Consider the following 25132-nt stretch of genomic DNA (forward strand, 5'->3'; position numbering starts at 1 on the left):
GCAAATTTATCCTCATTCTGTGGGGGGTAAGAATCTGCCAAAGTTCTTTCTTCCAAAAAGACTGAACCTTGTACTAGTGCATTATCTGCTGTTCATACTCCAGGATTCTGTTGATTAGAAAGGGGTGTACACCTCCAGATGCTTTAGAATTAAGGGGATGGAGGAAAGTTTCAGTGTTTTGTGTAGGCTGGGCAGTGAAGGAGGGGGAAATGGTACCAGGAAGTAATGAAGCAGGAAACAATTTTGATATGCTTTAAATACATAAATTCATCTTGCTGGTGACTGACCGTAAGTGAATGGAGACAGGAGCTGACCATTGAATTTGGTATTATGGGGCTAGGTGTCATATCCTTAGTATCTGATATGACCACACACCAACCCTGAGAGACTGGTGTTATGTCCATTTTACAGATAAGAAAACTGAGGCTCAAAGAGGTTAAGCAATTTGTCCAAGATCACATACATGGTAGAATCAGGATCTGAACCCAGGTCTGTCAGACTCTGATCTGGAATTTATTACAAACAATTCTGCAGACCCAAAGATTTGAAGATCTAAATTCTAGGCAGAACTGAAAACCTTCATGTTCTTCCAATAATTTTCCCCAAAAAAGCATTTGGACAAACTGTTTCTATTTCCCCTGGCTTTCTTTTTCACTCACTGCCCACTTTCTGGGCCATTCCAACATGTACAGCTCCCTCGTTCAGTGGTGGCTTCCTTTCCTTAGAGTTTGACCTCAGAAGAATTGCCTTTTCTTCAGAATAGCAATGCCGCAACCTGTGTATGAGGATGCGTGTGTGCATATTTATGTGTATGTGTGAGTGTGTATTTGTGTGTGTACATATGAGTGTGTGGATGTGCTAAATGTGTGTCTGAGTATATGCAAATATGGGTGTGTATGTGTGGGTGCCTGTGATATGAGTGTGTATGTCTCAGGGTGTATCTTTATTTGTGATTGTGTTTGTGTGTCTGTGTGTGTGATGTGTGCCTGTGTATTTATAAGTATGTGTGAATCTTTGTGTATATGTGTGTAAGTGTGTTTGCATCAGGGTGTCTGCATGGATAGCAAGCATGTCTGTGTGTATACATGCAGCTGTTCTCCCTGTGGGCTTAGGTCTGTGCCTTGAACCATGCCACTCTGCAGGATGTGGGAGACTGGCAGACAGGCTGTGCCACTGGAGACTGTATTGTACCATGGGGCCCATTTCTGCAGATTCCTTGGATGTTCTGGGGCATTGCCGGGAATGTGTTTTCATGCCTAAGTTTACTCTCTGTGGTCCCCCAGCACAGAGTGTCAACACAGAGCACTACTGTGCAGAGAAGATAAAAATTTTCATTTTAAGTGAAATGACTCCTCATATTTGGAGCCGAGTTTATAGATCAAATTCTGTTAGTGACACCAACTATCTGCTTAAATTCTTGTCTTTAAGATGGAATTTTGTGATATCAAACACTGCATGGAATAAGTTGAATTTAATAGGGATTTTGAAATCCTCTTGCTCCTTGGAAATTTTGGTCACAACTATTTCTGGTAGGAGACCTATATAACCTCTGTCCTGTCCTGTTCACTTTCCAGATTGTTAAAACACACAAAGACACACACACACACACACACACACACACACGTTTTAAAAAAAGGTTTGTGTTGCTTTTTGAAAAGTTTCTAGACGGCTTACATTTCACAGTAATCTAAATAATTATATGGAGCACTGTCCCCTGAATTGTGGGATCTGAATCCACAGATCTCCATCCTCTGACAGGCAGGGATGAATCTGAACTTGGCAGGTGCCATTAACAAGCTGGCACCTTGCAGTGGGGTGGGTAGCAGGGATCAGCCAGCCAGGATCTCCTGCTTCTAGCCCTCCTGTGGGCATTAGGTATCTGTCCTAAACAGCATGTGCATACTCTGTCCAAAGGATCTAAATCTGTGCCTCAAACATTTCCATTTGCCCAGTTGTAAGGGAGCACAAGGGGGCAGTGGCTCATCTACTCCCTTGTCATTGTACGCAGGGCAGTTTTCAGACTCTCTGCCTCCACCTCCCCTCCATGAAATGACAGGGTAGAGCCAGCCGATGAGGTGATATCTCACATTCCTCCAGCTCTCAGATCAGTTCTCCCACCTTTAAGCACAGTTTTTGGTCCAAATCCTGGTTCCCCTGTTGTGGGACTTTGGGTACTTATCTTGATATCTCTGAGGCTCAGTTTTCTCATCTGTAAAATGGGCATAATACCTTCCTCCCCAAGTTGTGTGGATTATATACATTCAGGACCTGGTACAGTTCATAGCAGGCTCTTGGCACTTGGTTGTATACTATTACTAGTATATTATAGATCTCTTAAACCATTTCTACATTTGTTTTTAAAACTGCTCTCTCTAAACCTACAACGGTAATACCATGGGAACAGTTTTATTTTTTAACTTAAAGACCACCCTTAGTATGTGTGTCCCTTAAATTTTCCCAGCCCTGAGAACTCCAGTTTAGTCCCGAGGCCTCCCGAAGGCCCCTCAGATTTGGGGCCGCCCAGCGGGAAGCACTGCCTGCAAGCTGGAGGATGAACCGGCTCGTCCGTCTGCTTTTAGTGCTGGTCCCACAAGTGATGCCGTCGCGGATTCCGAGCCTCTAAAACTCCCCTGCCGGCCTTCCCTGCATACATTAGCCTTAATGTATTCTCTCTTGAATACTCATCATATTAAGGCTCCCGGTAGATACCTTGCTCGAAATAAATTTTATGGGCATACATCCTCGCTCTCATCCCCATGCATCTGCAGCCAGGAGGAGAAATATAGCCGTATTTTTGCTCCGAGGCGAGGCCAAGCAAGGATTTGGTGGGAACAGGCGGCCGGGCCGGAGCCCAACGCGGCGCAGGGAGGGACGGGCTCGCGCTCCGCCCTGCGCACGGCCCCGCGCCAAGGGGACGCGTCTCCCTCCGGGCCCCCTAGAGTTAACTTGCCTCCGCCTGCCTGGTCCCCGACTCCTTAGGACTCTGCCGTGGGCTCACACCAAGACACGTCACCGGGCCGATGCCCTCGCCGCGGTGCGCGGCTGGCGGGCGTGAGGCCGGTGCACACAGGGGCTGTGCTCTGCCCCGTTTGTCCGCAAACCGCTTCCTAGCGGCGAGGGCTTCCTGGGCAGGCCTTCCTTCCCCTGCCTTGCAGGGTGATGCCAGTAGCCTAAAGCAATCTTCCTGGACACCTCCTTCCTCAGGCCCTGGCTCAGCAGCTGCCCCGACCCCACCCGCCCACCCACACTGACCCGCTGTGCCCCTCTGTGCCCGCCATCCCGCTCACCCTCACCCCGGGGCTGCACTTGTCACTTCACAGAACCTCCTGGCTGCCCACCCCTCCCTCCTCATAATCTCCCCTCTGCTTATCCCAGTCTCTGGGTTGGTAAGGCCCCTGCTGAGGGAGCCCTCCCAGCCCCCAGGAGTGCCAGTCCTTGATCCTGGGAGGAGGCAGGGGCGTGGTGAGCGAGCACCCACCCGCAGGCAGACAGGTGTGCCCTGAGCTGTGGCAAGTTGCTGTGTGACGTGGGCCCTCTCTGAGCCTCCACTTGAGGATCAGGACATCTGTGCAGGGATTCAACTGAGATCAAGCCTTGGACATGGGGCCCTAACTTTCCCTTTGTTCAGCCAGGGCAGCACTACATCTATCTTACCTTATCTCCAAATAATAGCAACCCGGTACTGAGCACCTGTATACTGGGCCGTGTCCTGCATGTACCAGTTTGTTTACTCTGCCCAACAAACCTACCAGGTACTATTGTAATTACTCCAACCTCCACACACACACACCCTCCATTTTTTACAAGTGACAAAACAGAGGCAGAGAGAGGTGACATAATTTGTTCAAGGTTAAAACGGAGAGACAGGATTCCAACCCAGGCAGTCTGCCTCCAGGATCCATGGTCTCACCCTGATGCCTACCTGTTCCCCTTATTCAATGGAAATTCCTGTAGCCTTTGTGCTCTGCGCAGCACTCTGCTGGCATGTTGGAACTCCTTTGTAAGTACTTAGTGGTTGAACAGTTTGTCAAGGAGGAAGCCATTTGAGGTAGAAAAAAATCCCGTATGCACTGGGCCAGACCTACACGTATCTACCTCATGATAATTTTCTGGTAGTTTTCATGGGCTATTTTGGTCTAAGCGTGGGGTCAAAGGGCAAGGCATCTGATGGGTCTGAATTTCAGGCAAATATTAGTGGCTGCCAAGGCCACCAAGGGATTAGGCTGGGGTTGGGGCTTAATGGACAAGATGAAACACTTGTGTGTGCAGAGCCAGGGATGATGTTTAGTGTGTGTCCCTGTAGTCGGTTTATGTTTCCGACTTAATACTTGAGAAAGCTTTCTCTCTACATAGGTTTAGATGTGTTCAATTCTTTCTTCCCAACCAGTGCTTTGAGGCCAATTCCCTTATATTGACACTTTAAAATTATATCACAACCAACGAACATGATATGAATCAAGAAATATGTATGATTCATGAGATTTGTTTTTAATACTTCTGTTGACATTTTGGACTGTGCAGGAGAAATTAGTGAAGTGTTTCAAGGTGACCTTCTTAGGATTTGATCAATTATTTATTTGGTGATAAACATCCATGGGGCTACTCTTGTGTGTCAGGCACTGTGCTAGGCAGTGAGGACACAAAGCTCAAAAAGAAACATGATTCTGTGCCTTGAGGATCACACTTCCTAATGGGATAGATAGTGTGTAAACAGTCAGCAAAAGTGCTACTTATAACAAAGGTGAGAATCCCCAGTGCCTACCTGTCCCCATTTATTCAGTAGAAATTCCCATAGCCTTTGTGTGCCTAGCAGCACTTGGCTGGCATGCTGGGACTCCTGATGCCAACCTCCTGATGTGCTGTATCTGGAGGCTACTGCAGGAGGCCAGATGCTTGCACTTCCATGTTTTTGTTCTTAATATTTGTTGCCTTCCCTTTTTTGGGGAAAAGTACAAGGGAAAATGGCTAGAGATGCTAGCATTATTTGCTCATCCATCCAAGCCTGACCATTTTGTAGACTTTGAAACTACTTCAGTGACTCAAAATATTATCAAACTCTTGAGCAATCCCTTGGTAAAAATGGGCTGGCTGAGAAACAGACCTTGGATAGGAAGTCACCTGGACAGGAAGAAGGTGGGGGCAGTGGTTAGAGTTCAATGGCAGACAACAGAATCCACTTCACTGTTTAAGTGGAAAATCATTGATTCCCAGGTTTTAGGTGGCTTTCAGCTCAGTGGAGCCAGCTCCGGGTCAAACTTCCAGGAGTAACTCCTAGCCCTGAGAATTTCACTGCCTCTGCCATGACTGATCAAGACACTGCAAACACAGAAGCTCCACATTGGTTTAGTGGACGCCTGCTTTTTCTCCATTTAACTCAGTTTTGAATTCAGGTCTTTCTAAGTGCATCTGTTTGGCAGATTTGAAATCGCACTCAGCCCAAGCTGCAAGGGAGTCTGGAAAAGCAGTTTCTAGTTTTCCTGTCTGCAGTGCAGGGAGGCACATTAGGAGGGGATCTGATGGAGCCAATCCATGCTATCTGCTGTAATTCCCTAAAATACTGAGATTGTCTCAAAATACTGAGATTCTGTCTCTCCAGGAACACCCAGGGGTATTGACTTCAGTCACTACCCACCTCCTACACATATCATTTGCTTTTTAGGCCAGATGGCCTCTCAGTCCATGCCTAGGCAGGGCTCACACTGGGAGATGATGTTTTTAGCACAGATTCCATCCAGTAGTGAAGATGTCATGGGAACAGAAGTGTGTTGTTGGGCCTTCCTGGCTATGGGCTGTGGAACTGCAGCTAGTGTAAGTGGGTTAGTTGATGTTACTAGCCTTGTGGTGCTCTTAGAAAGAGGTGACCCCTCTGGGCCAGAGCCACATAAAGCCAGGCCAAAAAAGCATGGATTGAATTTCAGTTCCCACCTGCCCCCTTGACCAGGCACTGTTGCTCAGTGTACAGCCTGCACAGCCTTACGTGGCAGCCCTGGGGGTTTGGGTTATGTCCTTTCCCCCATGGCAGAATGAGAAGGCATCCACACACAGCCTGGTCTGGTTAGCGGTGCTGTGCGGATGGGTCATGCTGCCTGTCTTCCTCTTCCCACAGAGATCCCTCAGTGCGCTGGCTGCAACCAGCATATCCTGGACAAGTTCATCCTGAAGGTCCTGGACAGACACTGGCACAGCTCCTGCCTCAAGTGTGCAGACTGCCAGATGCAGCTGGCTGACAGGTGCTTCTCCAGGGCGGGGAGTGTCTACTGCAAGGAAGACTTCTTCAAGTAAGTCAGAACCCGGGCCCACTGCCCTCTGCTTGCCCTGGTCTGCCTCTGCCTCTCCCAGTGCAGAGGTGGGGGTGGGGGAGGACCGAGGGTCCTCCCTGGGGGCAGGTGATTTCTGCTGCTGAGAGACTGCCCCCCTTCTGATCGCTGGCCCCATCATTGCCTGGTCCCAGGGCCTCAGGTTCACTTGAGCTCTGCAAAGGGCAGGGGTGGGGAGCCAGCAGAGTGCATGAGCCAGATTTCATGAGGGTGGCTGATGAGGGGTCCCTGCCAATCTTAAAAGAGGTTGCTCTTTCTATCTTGGTGAGTTGGTGCCTCTAGGCATGTGACTCTATCGTTACTGTGGCTTTCAGAGCAGGTGCTTTGAGGTTTGTACCTGGAATTTAGATTCTGTGGCTGTGTTTCTTCAAGCCACTTTAAGAGCCTTAGAGGCTTGGAAGAGTGCTCCTGGTAGGGGTCAAGCCACACGCAAATCAGTCATTGCTTTCAGTGGAAACATGACAGAGGCGGTTTCATGTGATGGAGAGGAGCCCAGACCCTGATGGGGTTTGAACCCACTTACTAGCTGTGTGTTCTTGGGCAAGTGACTTAACTTCTCTGTGCCTCAGTTTGCTTATCTTTAAAATGGGGTTGATAATAGTTGCTAGCTCATAAGGTTCATACTAGCCTTGAAGAGTCAATTTGTGTAAAGTCCTTAGGACAGTGTCTAGCATTGCATGTTAGCTTTTAAGAATGTTCTTAATTTTTCATTCTTGGATTGCATCCTTCAGAAAAAATCCTGTTGGAGCTTAGGGTCAGTGTGAGAGAACCTCCTAGAATTTATCTTCCATGACATTTAGGCTGGGACTTCCTCTGCAGAATCTATTATCCAAGGCACTCACTTGGGCTGGTGCCTCAGCCGGGGTGGACCAGCTGGTGACAGCAAAGCCGAGAACAGGAGTCGGGGGTGCGGGGGGTGATCTGTCAGTGACACCGGGCCCAGTGTGGGTGGCCCACGGAGATGCACCAAGGAGGGTAGGACTGCCAGGGGCACTGGGTAAGGCCTGGAAACCTTTGGTGTGAATGAATAAACCCCCGAGAGGTGGTGTGCATCCTTCAGAGATTGTGTATTCTGCAGACAGAGGAGAACTGGGGAGAAATGCCAGTCCTGGATACAGAACATAATGTTTCCCAAATCCCCCCAAAGGTTTAACTCCAGGGAATAAGTGACTTGAGTTTCTGAGGATTCCCGAATTTCTTTAGACCAATATGAGTGTGTGCTACCTGGGGGCAGGGCAGTAACTGCTACAGGCGCCCCCAACCAGTCCTTGGTGGCCCCCACTGTGGGGGTGGGGGGCTCTGGTCCTTCCTGCCTTTTCTGTACTGCTCCCCTTTCTCCAAGTCTTCCTTTGCTTCCCCCACCTCTGCCCCTCACCTTGTTTCCTGTGCTCTGGCGTTTCCACAATCCTGTCCCCTACCCCACATCCTTTCTCTGTGGGTGACAGGTTTGCCTCTACCCTCCTTCCTCCCTGGCTGAGCAGCCTGGCAGTTCTCATAAACCCCTGGACAGGGGGCATTTCCCCGTGTGTGCACGTCCACCTGTGAACATGAGCATGTGTGGAAGGAGGGGCAAGAGGAAGCAGCGGGTGGGCCTGGCTTTGGAGGATGGGTGAGCACTCCCTGCTTCCAAGATCAGCACGCTGTCCTCCAGTTTGTCCCTGTTCCCTTGGAAAGCCTGGGTGAGCTCCGGGGGGAGGCAAGAGGCCACACTGCCTTCTTGCCCATCTGCGGGCAGGGTGAGTGCTGAGATGTCCCTGGATAAGACATCTGGCTGGGGTTCGGGCAAAGCCCACCTGGGTCACAGACCTAGAGCTCTGTCACCAGACATGTTACTTTGAGTCCCAGCGTAGTCCCAGGGCTCTGTCGGGTGTTTGGACATTGGCTGGTTGGCTCTGCTCTGGGTTTGGGAAGGGGGCAGTAGTAGCAGCTTGGGTGCGGATCTGGGTTTGGGAGAAGCAATGATGACAGAGGGACCTCTAGACTCAGGAGGGCCCAGAGGAGGGATGAGGGAGGGATCAGCATGGGCCCGTGAGCCGTAAGCCCCCGACCAGAAGTAACAGGGACAGTTCCTAACCCAGGCAGCACCCCGGCCCCTGCCTACATGGCCTCCCTGTGCCGTGGTCCTCATTTGGATGCTTCCAGGGCCTTGCTCAGCAGTAACCTCCTGACTAACCTCCCATTGCTCTAGCCCTACGCACCTCCCCACCAGACCACAGTCCTACCTCACAGCTCAGGACCTGACCACCCCCTCCTTCAGCAGGATCCTCTCTGCCTACAGAATATTCTGGATGCATTGTGCCATCACAGCCTTCTGCCCTCCCTTCCATGGCCTGCTCATGGCCTTCTTTGGGTAACCAAAGCCCCCCAGCATGGCAGCCCCTTTCCAGGCATGCTCTGCACTTTCCCACTCCACACTCTGCCCCTCACTATTTCATCCTGCAGGCATGATGCCCACCCCCTCGGGGGCCCCCATCCTTCATGGCCATGAGTCCAGCTCCTCGGTGGGTGGGAGCCCCACAGAGACATGGCCACCCTGCCCCTTCTCTCTCCTGGTGACTCTGTGTGACCTGCCTTGTCTTGCTTGTTCCTCACGCACCTGCTTGATCTTCCTAGTTGGCTTGTGGGAAGGCAAATTAGTGGTTTATTTGTCTGTGCCCGGCATTCACACCTGGCCCTGACCCATGGGCCATCGATAGGTTTGATGCTGCAAAGACTAGATTTTGTAGTCAATTAACCACATGCTTTGGTGACCCATTTCTTCCGTACCTCACACAAGTGTCCTGTGAGTCATGAGGCTCAGGCTGCCTGGGAAACACACAGGCCTGTTATTTAGCCAGTTATTCTTGTTCCAATGGACTGCTCTGCTTCCAAAAATGACCCTATCTCAGGGCTGGATCCTTCTGTAAAGCAGGGAAGCTGTCCACAGATTCAGTGCTGAATCCAGATCATTAACTCTGAGGTCAGGTGCTGTGCGGAGAGAAATGGAAAGCTGAAGGGCTTCTCCCACTGCCAACGGAAGACATGGAGATCAGTCAGCTCAGAAGCCCCCTGGGAGGACACTTGGCTTTGCAGGCAATTTGGGACCCTGGCTGTTTGGTACAGGAAAGTGAGGCCGCTGGCGCAGTTTGGTAGAGAAGTCCAAGTCCCAGGGGCCAGGAGGGAGTTGTTCAGGTCAGAGCGGCTGCACGCCCCACTCCCACGGGTCTGGGACTCATTGCCCGCTTGGGGCTCAGGCTGTGACCATGGTCGCAGAGCTGGGCTATCTGCTCCATTGCACCTCACTTAATATCCCTAGACATGCTCAGGTGGCACCCTGGGATGTGTGCAGGGAGGTGGCACTGTGAGCTGAGAGAATATGAGACAGAGCAGGAGGGGCGGAGCAGTCCCCCAGGTCACACTGGGCGCAGGAGCCGCTGCTGGCAGCCTTGTGAGAGGGAAGGTAGGTGCCATGCCCTTGAATTCCCCGTCAGACCTCAATTTGTTTCCAGCTCTGGGATTTGGAAGATGCCTGGCCAGACCAGGGAGAATCTCTTCTCTGTGCTCCTTGAAAAAGAAGAAAAACACGAAAGAGAACAATCATTGTCCTTTTCTGATACCTGCCTCACAGTTCTGCTCAGAGACAGGGAAGGATTCACTGACCTTACTGATCAGCGCTGTGGTCCTGCATTCCAAGATCAATATTTTAAATCTCTGTCCATAGCAGAGGCAGGGCCATTGCTTTGCACAACTGCATGGTGTCCTTTATCCTGTGTCCTTTATCCTGTGTGAACTTTTGCGAATCAAGATTGTATGTGAAGAGTGCTCTTCTGACGGTGGGTCATCTCTCCGAAGTCAGGGAGGACCTGAGGGAAAGCTGGAGGTCCGCCCTCTGCAGCTGTGCCCTGAGGAGATGAGGTAGTTCTGGTGCCTGGCAGCAGAGGGCAATGCTGGCGTGTGCACAGACAAAGCAGTATTGTTGGAAGGCTGTACTCTGTGGTTGTTGCCTTTTTCTTCAGGGGCTGTTGACCTTGGTCTTGCTCAGGGACATTGTTGTTTGTTGTTCTTGTCTCTTGGGTTCTCCATTCCTCTTTCTGCAAAGGAAATAAAATTCTAGGGCCCAAGAGGAGAGGCACTGAGGTGACTTAATGCAGCACAGTTCTGAGGCGACTACAGGCTGGTGGCAGGCCACGGGGCCAGCAGTGCCTTGTGTTGCATGTGCTGAGCAAGCGCTCTCTGGACCATGCGTCCAGGTCTCCCACCTCCTTGCAGAGGGACTGGGGCCTGGGGAAAGCGGGGGTCTGGGAGGAGGACTTCTGGGTCTCTTCCTCCCCAGTGACTGGGGCCTGGGAGGAGCTCAGCAGTTCCGTTACTCTGAAGTGCAGTGAAGACAGGACAGGTTCTCTGCTTCAGGAAAGGGTTCAGGTACCAGCTCTGTCAGCACAGGCTGGGTGCCCTTTGGCTAGTTCCTTAACATCTCTGAGCTCCAGTGTCCTCTTCAGGAAAAACGGAATGCTACTACTGCCTGCTTCAGAAGGCCTAGCACACAGGAGCACTTCACAGAAAGGAGTCATCTTATGATGAGAGTGGTTTGCCGAACCCAAATGGAGGTTAACTGAATTCCTCATCTACCTTTTATTAGTTGCAGTGAACGTGTGATTAGGCCTTTATGAGCACTATTCTTTATCTGTTTCAAGATGCTTGTTCATTCTGACCCAGAGTTGTTGTGAAAAGGGAAGAAGATAGTAACCAAACTGTGCCCAGCACTTTGCTAGGTGCCTTATCAATATTTCTGGCTTTCCAGCCCTGACGTGTGGCCCTTTGACCCGCAGTGCCGGCGCGCCGGGCCCTCCCCGCTCTCCTCGGGGCAGGGTCTGTGCTCACCTCTCCTGGTCTTCCAGCCCTTTCCTTCCCCCCCAGCTTTGTGAGCTTCGCCTTGAGGGGATACTTTGCATCTTAGGACTCCTCAGGTGAGGTGGGGGTAGCCTGGCAGAGCTGGAGGGCACATGGCAGGGTGCTGGGAACAAACACAGGGTAAAGATGCCATGTTGATTTACATGAAGGTTTGGGAAACAAACCAGAGATTATTATGAGATGAAAACAAACAGAGCTATAGGATCAAAGTGAGGGCAACATGCACACAAAATTTTAAGGAAAAGTACAGCCTTCAGGGACACCTCAGGCTTGTAGGGAGCTTCAAGCTGCACCCCTGGCCACCACGAGCCTGTGCTCACACCTGCCTGCTGGGGGGTACGGGGGCACTTGGGGAAGAGTCAGAGGCATTCTGACTGCCACTCCAGGGCGTTCCTGTCTCAAACGCCCTGTTTCTCTGGGGGTGAGCCCCTGCCCCTGGGGCCCTCACCGTGCCTGGCAGGCAGAGATGGGCACTCTGCCTGGGGATGGGATGGTGGAATGGAGGACCGCCACGTCGCCTGCCAGGGGGGTGCTGTGCGGGCTGCAGCCTGGCCAGGCGTTTCCTCGCCTTGCCAATGCCTCCTCCCCCAGCCAGTCAATCTCCAGGCAGGCAGCACGGCTGTCAGCCAAGGGCAGGTAACAGGCGTCCTTGGGAGCCCAGGAGATGCTGATTTATCCCCGCAGTTCAGAACAGCCTGTTTCAGCTCCGGTGTGCTCTGTGCTTGGCCAGGATGCAGGCGGGACCCCTGGCTCTGGCCAGGGCTTCCCGAGTTGCCTTGACCCAGTCACTCCAGGGACAAGGGCCTTCCTCCCTCAGCTGTGCATGGCCCCCCAGGGCATCAGGTAATAGGGGGAAAGCTTGCTCACCCTCTCTGTGAGGCAGAATTCACAGAGGGAATGAACGTTGGATCTGAATCCAGGCTCAGTGTGAACTGGGGGCATCAGACTCTCTGAGCCTCACTCCCCCATTTCTAAAAAGGGATCCTTCCAAGAGACCCGTGAGGACTGAGAAAGATGAGGGAAGGAAGGGCTTAGCAGTTGTCATTATGAGTAGCTTATGTTACTAAGTCGTGATGGTGTGTCTACAGGGTGAGCAGGAAAAAGAGAGAGGGAAGGAGGTCCTGGGGGCAGAGGCCACAGAAGGCTTTGGGCCAGGCTGGGGTCCCGGGAGGGAGGTGGGGTCTGTGTCTAGTGGCATTGGCAGGTCAGGTGACTAGAACAACTGTCCACCTCTTGGTGTGGGGGTGCTGTGAGGAGCCCTGTGTGGTCCAGAGCTTGGCGGCAGTTAACTGCAGCCCTCAGCCCTCACTTCCCAGGGTGGGTTTCCATCTCTGGCCAGAGGGGCCGGCTCTGCTCATGTGACCACCTCTAGCCTGCTTATACCCTGTTACCCCAGGAAAAGACCATCTCAGTTCTAGGGTTGGCTATGGGTGCAATATGTGGCCAGGTTCTTGCCAAGCCACTTGTTATTTCTGATAACTACACACCTGCTGGGCCGCACACACACACACAGACACACACACACACACATGCTCACACTCTAGCAAAACATGCTTAAGGAACTGAGACGGGGAGGGTCTCTTTGACGTGTGACTTTCCATAATTTCTGAATAGTTTATAGTCTAATTCCCTCACTAAGCAAATTAAACCTCTTAAGGTAACGATCACAGGGTCCAGATAGTGGCTGTGCGTGTGACATTTGTAAAATTCAAACACACTGGTGGGACCAGGCCCACAGTCGTTTGCGAAGGCCTGTAATCAAGGCAGAAGCAATTACTTAGCCAAGCAGCTCCCCCCGGGGACCCGAGGCTGTATATCAGGCAGTGATGGTCCTGATTATCTGTCTGCCCGCTGGGAGCACTGTTCTGCTGTGCCTGCCCACCCTCTGAGAGCCCAGCCTCAGGCCAAGGCCTCCTGACATCTCGGAACCTGCAGCCCAGAGACTTCTCTGCCATGAGGGAATCTGTTTGGAACCAAATAGTTGCCAACATGCCTGGGAGTCAGACGGCACCTGGGCTGTGGAAAAGGGGTCCTTAAGCAAAGAGGAGCCTGGGTGATGTGGGACACGTGGGTGACTTCTTTACCCCAGGAAACACACCAGCCAGCAGCGTGGCCCCGTTCTCTCTGTCACCGAGGCGCATCCTTCTGTCTTTTTCCCCTCTGGCCCTGGCCATCCAGGTACCATGCCATGGGCTCCCACCATCAAAATGCCCTCTCCCTTCCTGCTGCTTCTGTCCTCTCTCAGGCCCTGTCACCACACCAGTGCACCGCTGCCAGCCTCTCCAGCCTCTCCTTACCCTCTTGTGCCCCTCCCATCTGTGCCTTCCTGCTGGGCCTCCTGAAAACCTGGAGCTGACATGCAGGCTGCAGTCCAGCTCTACCTCATTTCCTGCTGGCTGTCTGGCAGAGGTCACCAGGGGGTCCCGTGAGAGCATCTCTGGCTTGTCGCTCTGCTTCCTGGGGATCTGTCTGTGACCCTGGAAGCCCCACTTGAGGAGAAGCCACAGCCCAGAGTGGGGCTCAGCAGTGGGAGCAGTGGGTCAGAGCCTCAGGTGAGCCTGTGTGTGGCGTGAGGGGGCCGACAGAGCCTCTAGCCCCGGACTCCCCTGTTGTGCATGTCACAGCGCCTGCCACACCACCACTGAGAGTGAGCGCTTAGGTCTTGAGGGACTCCAGGATCACGAGCAATCCACAGATGCCGCAGGGGCACCAAGAGCATCTGTTGCACAGGTTTCTCAGAGAGCAGCCTGTGGGGCAGCTGCACCAGGGTCACCCATCAGCATCAGGTTAGGGATGCATCTCTGCTTTCAGGCAAACAGCAGCCCGGGAGTCAGACGGCATCTGGGCTGTGGAAATGGGGTTCCCAAGCAAAGGGGGATCTGGGTAACGTGGGACATCATCCTAGGTGGCTCTTCTGCACAGGGCAATTTGGTAACAGCTGAGCTAACACCCTGACTGAGAAAAATTAGCCTGGATTAAGGAGGGCAGGTTAGGTGCCTGGAGGAAAGGAGTGGAGGGAGGGAGAGCACTGTTGAGCCAGTGGCGGACTGCTCCCAGCTGGTCCTGATCTATGAAGGGGACTCAGCACTACCTGTAAGGGCTCTCGTGCCGTTTACATGAGATAGCTAGTGTGAAATTGCTTGGTGTATACTACATGCTTGATGTGTGTTTACAGAAATTAAGGGAGGTGTTCTGGATTCTTGTAGAAGAGGGTCAGATCCCAGTCATCCCACTGCCCCTTGGGAAGTAAATCTGCCCCCAGTGAGGAAGGAGGGGAAGCAGAAGGAAGGGGAGATCTGGGCTCTAGCCTCTTTTCTGCCAGTAACTGAGCTGTATGATCTTGGGCAAGTCACCACCCCTCTCTGGGCCCCAGTTTCTTTCTGTGTTAAATGAGGGGGTTGGACTAGTCACTGATTCTAAAGCTTTTCCAGTAGCATTCACCTCTAGATAATATTGAATGTTTGTTAAAAGGAAATGCATTATGTTAAGAAGCCCAAATAAAAAGTGGAGCACTGAGAGGCAGTTCTGGTGTGTGTGTGTGTGTGTCTGTGGTGGGGGTGCTGTGTCCCCACTCCCCAAGGCTCTAACATTCTCTGGTATCAGGCCTTCTCCAAATATGGCTCCTGCCTCTGTCTGGAGAGGGCTGACCATTCCTGGGCAGAACTTGATGTGCCCATGACGTGGCTGGGGTGGTGATATATGTCGCAAATATTGGTACATACAGTAACAGTAAATATCAGCAGCTTACCTGTCAAGTGTGGTGATAGATAAAAGAAATACATGTAGGGAAGTGTCAGCTGGGAAAAAAATATACAGCCTGTAGTAAATCACCACCAAGCAATTAAAACATAAAATTAAGTTATGCAGTATTTTGTTTCCTTGGGATGGTGCGCAGTGCGGGGGCAGCTCCCACACACGGGAGGCTGGCGGGGGGTGGGCTGGCCGCCGCTGCCTGCCTCCCAAGTAGGAAGAGCACTGGGTTCAAATCCCCTCTCCACCATTATGGTTGTGAGGCCTCTGGCACGTTACCTACCCTCTCTGAACTTGTTTCCTCACCCACAAATGAGAAACATGTATTAATGCATACCGTCGGCCTGGGCCATTCATTGTTTGTTCACTGAAGATTCACGGAACACATATCCTGGGCCAGACACCGCTCTAGGCACTGGATGCAGCAGTGAGCAAAACAGATGCAGCCCCTGCTCTCATGAGCTGGGCTTCTCGACAGGGAGAAAGACAATAAAACAAACAAGAAATACACATGGAGCGGCTGGAGACGAGAGCTTTGGAGAGGGGAAAGGGCTGGTGGTCAAGGAAGCCCCCTGGAGAAGGTGACATTAGAGGGAAAAGCTGTGGAAAGGGCAGGAGTGAGCCACTCAGGTACCTGGGGAAAGACTGGTCCAGGCGGAGGGGCCAGTGCAGGGCCCGAGTGGCTGGGTGGGCAAGCAGGCCGAGCAGGAGTGGGGGACTCAGTGGCCTGTAAAGGGACTGTGGCTTTTACTCTGTGGGAGGGGACCCACCCGAAGGTTTTGGGCAGAGGAGTGAGATGATCGGCCTGGGATCACTGTGGCTACTGTGCGGAGAAGAGACTGTGGGTGAGGGCTGAAGCCAGGAAACCCATTAGGATGCCTCTGGGGGCCGGGGGTGAAGGTGGCCTGAGCTAGGAGGTGGCAGTGAAGATGGTGAGAAGAGGTCCAAGTCTTGATGTAGTTTTGGGTACAGCCAGCAGGATTTGCTGACGGAGCACCGGGGGTGTCCAAGGCTTTCGGCCTGCGCAGCTGTTAGAGTGAGGTCACCATCCCCGAGGCGGGGAAGACCGCGGAGGAGCAGTTCTGGGGCAGTGAGGAGTTTGGCTCACAATGTCCAAGGAGAGGTGCTGAGGAAGCCGTCGGCTGTACTGGTCTGGAGTTAGGCAAGAGGTCTGGGCTGGAGACGGACTTGGGAGGGGAGCTGGCCGAGAAGAAGCGGGGGGATGGAGGGGAGGCTGCCGATGGAACCCGGAGCGCTGGGTCCTGAGGCCAAGCAAGTACTGTGTTCTAAGGAGGAAGGAGAGAGCAATGCTGGGGTCACAGATGACGTGTCACATGCAGTCTGTGTTGATCGGAGTGTGGATTAGTGAGAGTCACCCAGAGACACAGAACCAACAGGATGTGTGTGTGTGTGTGTATGGGGGTGTGTGTGTGCACAAAGAGATTCATTATGAGGATTGGCTTATGTGATTTTTGGAGACTGAGAAGTCCCAAGATTTGCAGTCAGCAAGCTGGAGACCCAGGTAAACTGACAGTGTAAGTTTCAGTCCAAAAGCCAGCAGGCCTGAGGCCCAAGAAGAGCTGATGTTTCAGTTTGAGTCTAAAGGCAGGACATGACTGCTGTCCCAGCTCAGAGCAGGGAGGCAGAGAAGATCTCTCTTACTCTTGGGAAGGTCAGGTCTTCAGCTGATTAGATAAGGACCACCCACATTCGGGAGGGCAATCTGCTTTACTCAGGCTGCTGATTTTAATATTAATCTCATCAAAAACACCTTCGAGGATTTACTCAGATGTTTGCCCAAATACCTGGGCACCCATGGCCCCATCAAATTGATACATAAAATGAACCATCAGAGTAGATTCAAGAGAAGCAAGGGCAGTAGAGACCCTCTGTATAGAGCCCTCTTTTGAGGAGTTTTGTTCTAAAAAGAGTAGAGAAATGGGTGGCAGATGGAGGGAGATGTGGCAGAAATAACAGATACTGTGTGCTGCTGGGCAGGCTCACGTAGAAGGAAAATTAATGATGTGGGAGGCAAAGGGCAGCTGCTGGAGGGGTGGTCGTATTAGGCAAGAAGGAATGGGCTCTGTCTCAGTGGGTGGTTGCCCTTGAGTAAGAACACAGTTCGTTGGTAGGGAGTGAAGTTGGGGCAAGTGGATGGGTGGACGGGATGGTGGGAGCACGTGGCAGGTCTTTGCTCGGAGCTTCTATTTCCTCTTGGAAATAGGAAGCTGGGCCACCAGCTGAGACCAGGGATGGAGGGCTTGAGAGAGCTGGTATCTGGCAGGGTGACAGAGTGAGTGGGGCAGGGAAGTGCACCGAGTCCCTGGCCCTCTTCAGGTAGGGTCATACATTTAAAGTGAGCCCCGTTGCTGAGGCGATGTGGGTGTCCCTCTGCTCTGTTCAGACATGCCACGTGGAGGGCGGGGGACGGGGTGAGAGGGGGCGAGAGGTGAGGCTGATGCAAGGGAGGGATCAGTGAGTCGGACCACAGAGTCCCTGCTGGGTGCTGTAAGGACAGGAAGAGGTTGCTGGAGGGCGCCATGATGGGAAGGAATTCCTCGAGGCGCTGCCGGTCCTGCCAGCTGCAGGGTCTGGGAAACCCCTGGGGGTGTGAGGCTGAGGAACAGCAGAGGCTGTGACCTCCAGGACAGGGGGTCAAAGAACTGAGGGGGCAGGTGCAGGAAGGACCGTTGGTGACCAGGAATCATGGCAGGAGGGACGGTGAGTGGTGGTGCACAGAAGCTGCACTGGTCAGGGGACAAAGGACGGTGCTGGGCAGCAGTAACACAGGAGGGCAGCGGGGCTGTGGTCTGAGGGCTGGGGGTGAGGACTTGGTCAGTGAACCAAAAGGGGGTGCTCAGGCGGTGCTTGGTCAATGGGCACTGCTGTTATTAGGGTTTCAGGGAGAAGAATATGGACATATTCGGTCATAGGACAGAACTTAAGATCAGGAATGGGTCAGAATGTGGTGTAAGATTTACGTGCACCTGTTTTTAGAAGGTGTGGTGCCTGCACTGCCTGCCTGTTGGTCTCTTCCTGCAGGATCCCGACACCTCAGGTCTGTCCCTGCCCTCAAGAGTGGTCCCAGCAGGCCTGTCACGAGCAGCTGGTGGGGACAGATAAACGGGCAAATGGGAACTCAGGCTGAGCACTGGAGCAGAGAGTGAGACCATGGACACAGGCCCAGGCCCTTCCTGGGGTCAGGGGCAGCCCCGAGCGTCTGCTGGAAGTCTGGTGCATTCCCGGGCAGCATGCCCAGGCTGCCTGCCTGCCATGGCTGCTGGAGTGTGGAGGCAGGGCTGGCTGTTGTGCTAGGGGTGGCCGCCCTGGGGAGGGGCTCCTGGGCAGCCCCTGTGCCTCAGGGTGGGAGCCCACGCTCAGTGGCTCAGAGCCGCTGGGGATGCTTGAGGGGACAGGACCCCGTTTCAGAGTTTCATTCTCCCGTAGGCCCACCGACGCCAGGTTTCAGGGGTTATTTGCTGCTCAGATGCCCACTTTCTGCCAGCTGTGCTGTGAGAATATGAGTTCAAACCCTGCTTCTCTCTCCCATTGCTGTGTGGGCTGCAGCTGGCACCTCACCAGTCAGCCTCAGTTTCTCAGCTGTTGGAAGGCAGCCCAATGCTCCAGGGACATTGGTGGAATGCGAACTATGATGACAGCAAAGCAGGGTGGGAAGTTTCTGTTTAAGTGAACTGTGGGCCTCAGTGAAGCCTGGGGTCCAACTCCCTTAGAAAAGCCTTGAAGGAGCTGAGTGTCGATCCTTCGCTGACGCTTTAGACACCAGTTTAAGGAGCGTGCATGCGTTCCCGCTTACTCAGTGGGTCCTGTTGCCTGCCTGTTCCGTGCCAGGCAGGGGGAAGGGAATAGCCAGTGATGCTGGACTGAAGAGGAGACTAACGTGAACCGTTAGCAAGTCCTTCTGTGCATTTTCCTTGTCGTTTGGATTAGCTCCAGCTGCCATTCCTAGGGACACTGGCTGTCCCCAGAGGCCTAGCCAGGCAGGGCTGAGCAGAGACTGTCCCTCTGGTAAGCGGGCCTGTGTGGTTTACGCCCACGTGGGCTGGGCCCTGCATACAGTAGGTGCTCAGTGACGGGATGAGGGGCAACGGCCTGGAAAGTCCCTCGGAAGCCTCTTCTATGGCTGGTGTCCAGCTCCATCCCCACTCCCAGCATCTTTCAAATTCGGTCAGGTTGGTTAGACTATTGCTCCTCTGTGTAGTGGCCAAGTTCACAGTCTTACCTCATTTGGACCAGGCAGTGTTAACCACAGTCGTTTCCTTATTGCTGGTCACAGAACCAGTCATGTGGCCTAGCTAGGCCATCCACGGTATGTCATCTGTGACTCTGGCTGGTCTAAGATCTGGAAACTCAGGGACAGTCTCTTTATTGCACCCCACGCCCCCAGCACTGCTGAACAGCACCTTATTCCGGATACCCCAGCTCTGACCAGAGGTATGGGGGTGCCTTTCAAGGCTGGGCCATGCTGGAAGAACCCTGTAGGCCACGGGGTACAGCAGTCCCCTCAGCAGGGATCCCGTCAGCTGTGCTCCAGAGGAGAAAGGTAATAAGGAGCAACTTCCACTTATCATGGGTATAAATCCCAACAATCAGGAAAATTGCTTCAATTGCTAAAAAATGCTGGTGGGAAAGTCCATTTGTTTTTCATTTTTCTTGTGCTCTTGCCACCCTCATGCATGAATCACTGTCGGTATGTAGATTAAATTTATACCCCCGTTATCTTTCATGTCTCGGGGCTCTGGTGTCAGCTGGGTTTCTGGTTACTGAAAACCACTGTCTGCTTTTCAGTGGTGACAGTGCTGTGGCCCTCTCACGGCGAGGCTGCTGGAGGGTCCTTGGTCTCCCCTCAGCCGTCCTCCCCCTCCAGTCTCTGTGGCCCTGTTTTGGCCACAAGAGAGGACTTGCTTTTTTGGAAAACTCTAGGTCTTCTCTGGACCTGCTTCTGCGCAGCACTTACAGCAAAGAATTTGGATGCTCTGGATTTTGGGTGGTTCATTTGGAAGCGTTTGCAGTGAGGATGCTGCTGAAGGAATTGTTTCTTTTCTTTCTTTTTTTTTTTTTTTAGGAATTGTTTCATTTTTAACACCTGCTTTGTGAATGAAGTGGCCTGGACTGGGTATAAAAACCACAGGCATTTTGAAAACACCCTCTAGTAACATGCACACAGGCTTCCTTTCTCCTTGTTCCCCCAAACACACACACACGCACACACTCTCCCAGGATGAAGCAGGGTGCCTGCATGCCTTCCTCTTCAATACAGGCAACATGGTTAGATAGCAGTTGTCCAAGCCTGGTTCCCACCTGTATTCTGGGAGGTATAGAACTGTCTAGAACTGACTGTATACTTTGTTCTCCATCCTCAGATTTAGCCATCTCTGCAGACATCCTCTAAAAGTGTGTTCTTTATTCACGATGTATTTATTCAACAAATGTTAACTCTACTTTTCTGGGTCCTAGGACCCTTTGAAATTCTGATGAAAACCCAGACCTTCTCCTGATGCACAATTTTGAATAACTCAGGGGTGGTTTACAGACCCCATCCTGAACCTCATGCTGAGAATGCCCTCTCTAGGCCTGCTCCCATGCCACCTCCTTGAGAACCAGGAGGCACCCCCAGAGTGCAAACGTCTGGGGCCCTTCCACCTGGACACCTCAGTGCCTCATGCCCCAGCACCTTTCCCAGATCTCATCTCAGAAGAGCAGGCACTGAGCCACACTCCTGGCTCTTCTGGGGTTACCCAGCTAGGCCAGGTGGTAAGACTCCCCCACTTCCCTCTGCAACACTGAGTCCCTGGGAGGCGGGCTTCTGAAGCCACAGCTGGCCCAGCTGTTCCAGGCCCTGCAGCCCCCAGCAGGTATCATTACTGCACAAGAGACCCATCATTCTGCATTAATCTGGGATTCATCATGATAGCCATGACCATAATTAATTTATTTGGTATTAATGTGGATGAAATATGTACTGTCCTTTCAGGGGAAATCAGGCTGCCTATAAGCATTAGTTAAAAGGACCATTAAAATCAAACCTTCCCCAGATCCATTAGGCGAAGTCTTTCATCCTGAAGAAGATAAAGTTCTGCTGTGTGAAATGTCATGAATAATTAGGTTGATTGCTGTTTTAAACTCTGCCCCTGCTTCCCCAACCCCTCCCGCCTCCCTCCTTGAAGCAGGGAAGGCTCACCTGCAGTGGAGCACCCCACTTCATAGCCCACGTCTACACTGGCCCCAAATTCCCCTCTGGGCGCTACAACCACTGGTGTGGCTCTGTGTCTATGCCCAGAATGCGGTAAGGGGCTTAAGAGACCCACTGGATTGTATTTTCAGTATGTCTACTTCTCCCTTTGCAACCTTGGCCCAGGGTGGCAGTGGGTGCCTTCCTCTTGTCTCAGTGCTGGTCCAAAAGGTGTAGACCAGGGAGGTTCTGAAGAAGCATTTTTCAAACTAAGGTCTGCAGACTCTCTGCTCAAATGGTGCAGAGGTGTGAAAATACAGATTCCTAGGCCCACCCCAGCCACCAATATGGCAGGGGCGGTGCATGGGAGGGGATGGAGGCTGGCACCAGCATTTTGTGCCAGATGGAGGCGAGAGGCAGGAGAGAAAAGCCCCTCGCAGAAGCCCCGCTCTGCTGCCGAAGTGTGATTTCTCTGGAACTCAGGAATGGATGCTGGTGTGCGCTGTTTCCAGCCACACGGGCTCCTCCGTGGGCACCATGTGAAGAGGAGTTTGCAGGAGGCTTTAAGCATACCAGCCCTTGGGCACCGCAGCTGCCCTGTGGGGCTGGTCCTCTAGGCCTCACCACGAAGCTGAAGAAACCAGGGGGCAGAGGGTGAGACCGCCTACTCAGAATGGACTGGAAACTCCTGGGGCCCCAGTGAATTGATGGGGTGTTAGTCAGGCAATTGGGGGCCCTGTGATGTCAGCCTTGGAAAAGGCTCTGGAGACTCTGTCTCTGATGCAGCCCCTTCCTTCTGCGGTTAACGAGCCTGGGCACAAAGCCATGAGCCTACTTGGAGGCGGAGGGGACCAGCCGGTAAGCACTGGGCAGCCCAGGGGTTGAGGCCTGGGGATCCCCCGGAGTGGTGGGTGGAAGAGGGGCTGGGGGAATCGAGGGGATCCAGACACCCCTGTGTGCTCTGATCCATTCTGGTCCTGACAGGCGCTTCGGCACAAAATGCACGGCCTGCCAGCAGGGCATCCCCCCAACCCAGGTGGTCCGCAAGGCACAGGACTTCGTCTACCACCTGCACTGCTTCGCCTGCATCATCTGCAACCGGCAGCTGGCCACGGGCGACGAGTTCTACCTCATGGAGGACGGGCGGCTGGTGTGCAAAGAGGACTACGAGACAGCCAAGCAGAATGGTAAACAGTTCTGCCTCCAGACCTTCGGTCAGCCTGCGCCCGCTGCCTGGGGGGGCCTGCCTGAGTCGGAGCTGGAGCTGCCCATCCTCAGGGCCCCACTCTGTCCACAGTGGACACTTGGGGCTGCTCCTTAGTCTTATATCAGGATGCACATTTACCTCAGCACCCCCACGCCTCGAAGGCTTCAGGCAGTGAGAGCTCTGGTTCAAGCTGCCCTTGGTCGTCGTCTGTGTAGTTACCTATTTCCCTTGCCAGATGGGATTCTTGAGGGCAGGCACTTAGGGGTGATGACTCCTTGTGTCTCCTGAAGCCCCTGATATGGAGCCAGGGCTCAGCCAGTCTCCACTTTCAGGGAGACTCCAGCTGGACCACATAACTCCCCACCCAGCCAGCTGCCTTCCCCCACCACCTCAGGGCCCCTGGCTGCAGTCTGTAGATCTCTGCACAGCCCGAGGCTGATATCCCAGCATTTAGCAGCCACACCTAGAAAATCTACTCCACACAGGAGCTTGGGCAGCAGCTGCTCCTGCCTTCCAGTGCCATGTTCCTGGAACCTCCCGGCTCTTTCCAGGGCCTTCCAGAGCATAGACAGGGCTCAGACGCCCCCCTCCCCTGAGCTCCCTTGGAGAAGCCCAAGCCCGACCCCTGTCGCCTGCAGCCCCACCTGGGGCTCGTCACTCACAGCAGGGCCCACAGATGCTCTGCCCACCACACTGGCTATGAATTTTGAATTTGGCCAAACCTGAAACTCTCAAACACAAACTCACAAAACAGTAAGGTCGTTTGCCCTTGACTAGAATTTTCACCAGCTCGGGTTGTCACTGCAGAAAGCAGCTCTTGTTGACAGCTCTGAGCTTGATGGAAAAAAGAAAGCTGCAACAATTTCATGTATGTCCTTCCAGATCTTTCCCAGGCCCACATACCTGTTATGCAGATCTGATCAATACCTGGAGAAATTAGTGTTTCACTTAATAAATGCAGTTTTAAATAAAGGGTTTGTGGCAGTGAGGAGGCAGAGGTAATACATAGGGGCCCTTTTGGCGAGGCAGCTGGAAGGAGCGTGGCTGGCTGGGAGGAGGGAAGTGGGCATGTCAGGGGCGCCAGGCCAGGCGGGGGCCTCCTCTCTCTCCTCCCCCCACCGCCCACAGCCCGGCCTTTCTGATGGATGGGCCTGCCGACTCTTCTCTCCTCTTTCCAGGGCCCCTCAAGCCTATTCCCATGCTCTCTGCCTTAATGTCTACATCTGCTCTGGTTCTTTAAAACTTTTGCTTTGGAGTCAATTATAATGTCCCAGAAGATTAGAGTGTCTTGTCAGGTATCAGCCATCAAAGCAGATGGACTCACAGACCCCAAGCTGCCGTTGGAGCTCTGACGCCCTGCGCCAGAGATACTGAAGCTGCGTGACTTCCCCAGGACTGTGGTCACTCCTCATTGTCAGAGGCCTTGTTTGGGCCTTGAGCTCTCATGGTGTGGGGCCCACTGTTGCTGTGTATGGTTCAAGAGAAGGGGAGACTAGCTGAGGAGACAAGAATGACCCAGTGGGGCTGGCACTTCTATTGAGGGTTATCTGTGCCATAGCAGACCTCCGTGAGACTGCAGGAAGGCTCTGGACTTGGCATCAGAGGCTCATGGGTATCACTGCTCAGTTGGTCACTCAGGAACTTGGGTCCCCTGTGAGTTGCGTAACTAACTGGTTGAGCCTTGGCCTCTCAGCTCTACATGGAGATAATAGCACCTGCCACACAGCGCTGTCTCCTGAAGCTTAAATCGATGACACTTGCAGGATGGGATGTTAAATGAGGGAGGTGGGATCTGCTCTAGGTTTTCAAGTAGCTGAAGGTTACACAGTATTTCTGATTTCTTCCTCCTGCCTCCAGCCATCAGCAAGGCAGGGCCACTCCACCCTGTGAAATCTGGGTGAACCTTACAGCGGCAGGGGACCTTTGTCTGCTGTGGGATGTTTGCTTCTTCCTTTCAATGTTTTAATTCCTCCTTGCTAAACTAAACCCTCTTTCAGGCTTAGAGCTCCCTCCCTTGTGCTACACAAAGGATCTAATATCAGCTATTTGCATCTTAGTGTGAATGATTTTGTTCATTTGTTATATCTCCCTCGATATTTGCATTTTCAATATAATGAGGTTGCATTTTATGCCAGGGACAAGTGTTTGGAGACCCTGCATAATTCAAAACTAACATGTTTTAAGACTAATTTTCCCATAGAAATTAATGTAAAAAGTGTGTGTGGGGGGTGTATTCTATAATCTATAAATCTATAATCAGTGAAGTGTATCTTTGCCTTAATGCTACTTTTTATTTTCTCAGCCCTATTAATACCCTGCAGAACGCTCTCTCCTAAATTAACAGCCTAGGCGATCATGGTCTTGCTTGGCCCTCCTCATGGCGTTTTATCACACTGAACTTCCGCACCAAAGTTATTGATTTTTGGGTACATTTTTCAGTACCAGCACCGCCACTGCTACTTAATGATTACTTGGATGACATTGTTATAGGATATAAAAAAGATTTTAAATGATAATAACAGTGAATGTTAAAATAACAGTATAATAGTTTCCATAATCACAAAAAGAAAGTCCTGTGCACGTAGACAGTAGTGCTGAACCAGTGGGCCACCACCCCAGGATGACAGGGGTAAAGCCCAGTGGCACTGCCATCTGTCAGATGAAAACAATTTCCAACTCACTAGGCCAACTTATTTGGAAATCAAGTGATTCTTAATGAATTAAAAATTTTTTGGTGGCTTTATTATTTCAAATTTTATGTTTAAGGACTGTATAGGT

At 52.4% G+C, this 25132-nt stretch overlaps 1 protein-coding gene across 1 annotated transcript in view; it reads left to right on the forward strand.

Annotated features, from left to right (window-relative positions):
* Positions 1–25132, forward strand: part of LHX4 (LIM homeobox 4) — a 40836-nt gene that overhangs the window by 10849 nt on the left and 4855 nt on the right. The window contains exons 2-3 of the mRNA XM_017642726.3: positions 6107–6278; positions 22132–22334. Of these exons, the coding sequence (XP_017498215.1) occupies positions 6107–6278; positions 22132–22334 (375 nt within the window). The remainder of the gene's footprint in view (positions 1–6106; positions 6279–22131; positions 22335–25132) is intronic.

The sequence above is a fragment of the Manis javanica genome, chromosome 11 (assembly GCF_040802235.1).
Source record: "Manis javanica isolate MJ-LG chromosome 11, MJ_LKY, whole genome shotgun sequence".
Lineage (NCBI taxonomy): Eukaryota > Metazoa > Chordata > Mammalia > Pholidota > Manidae > Manis > Manis javanica.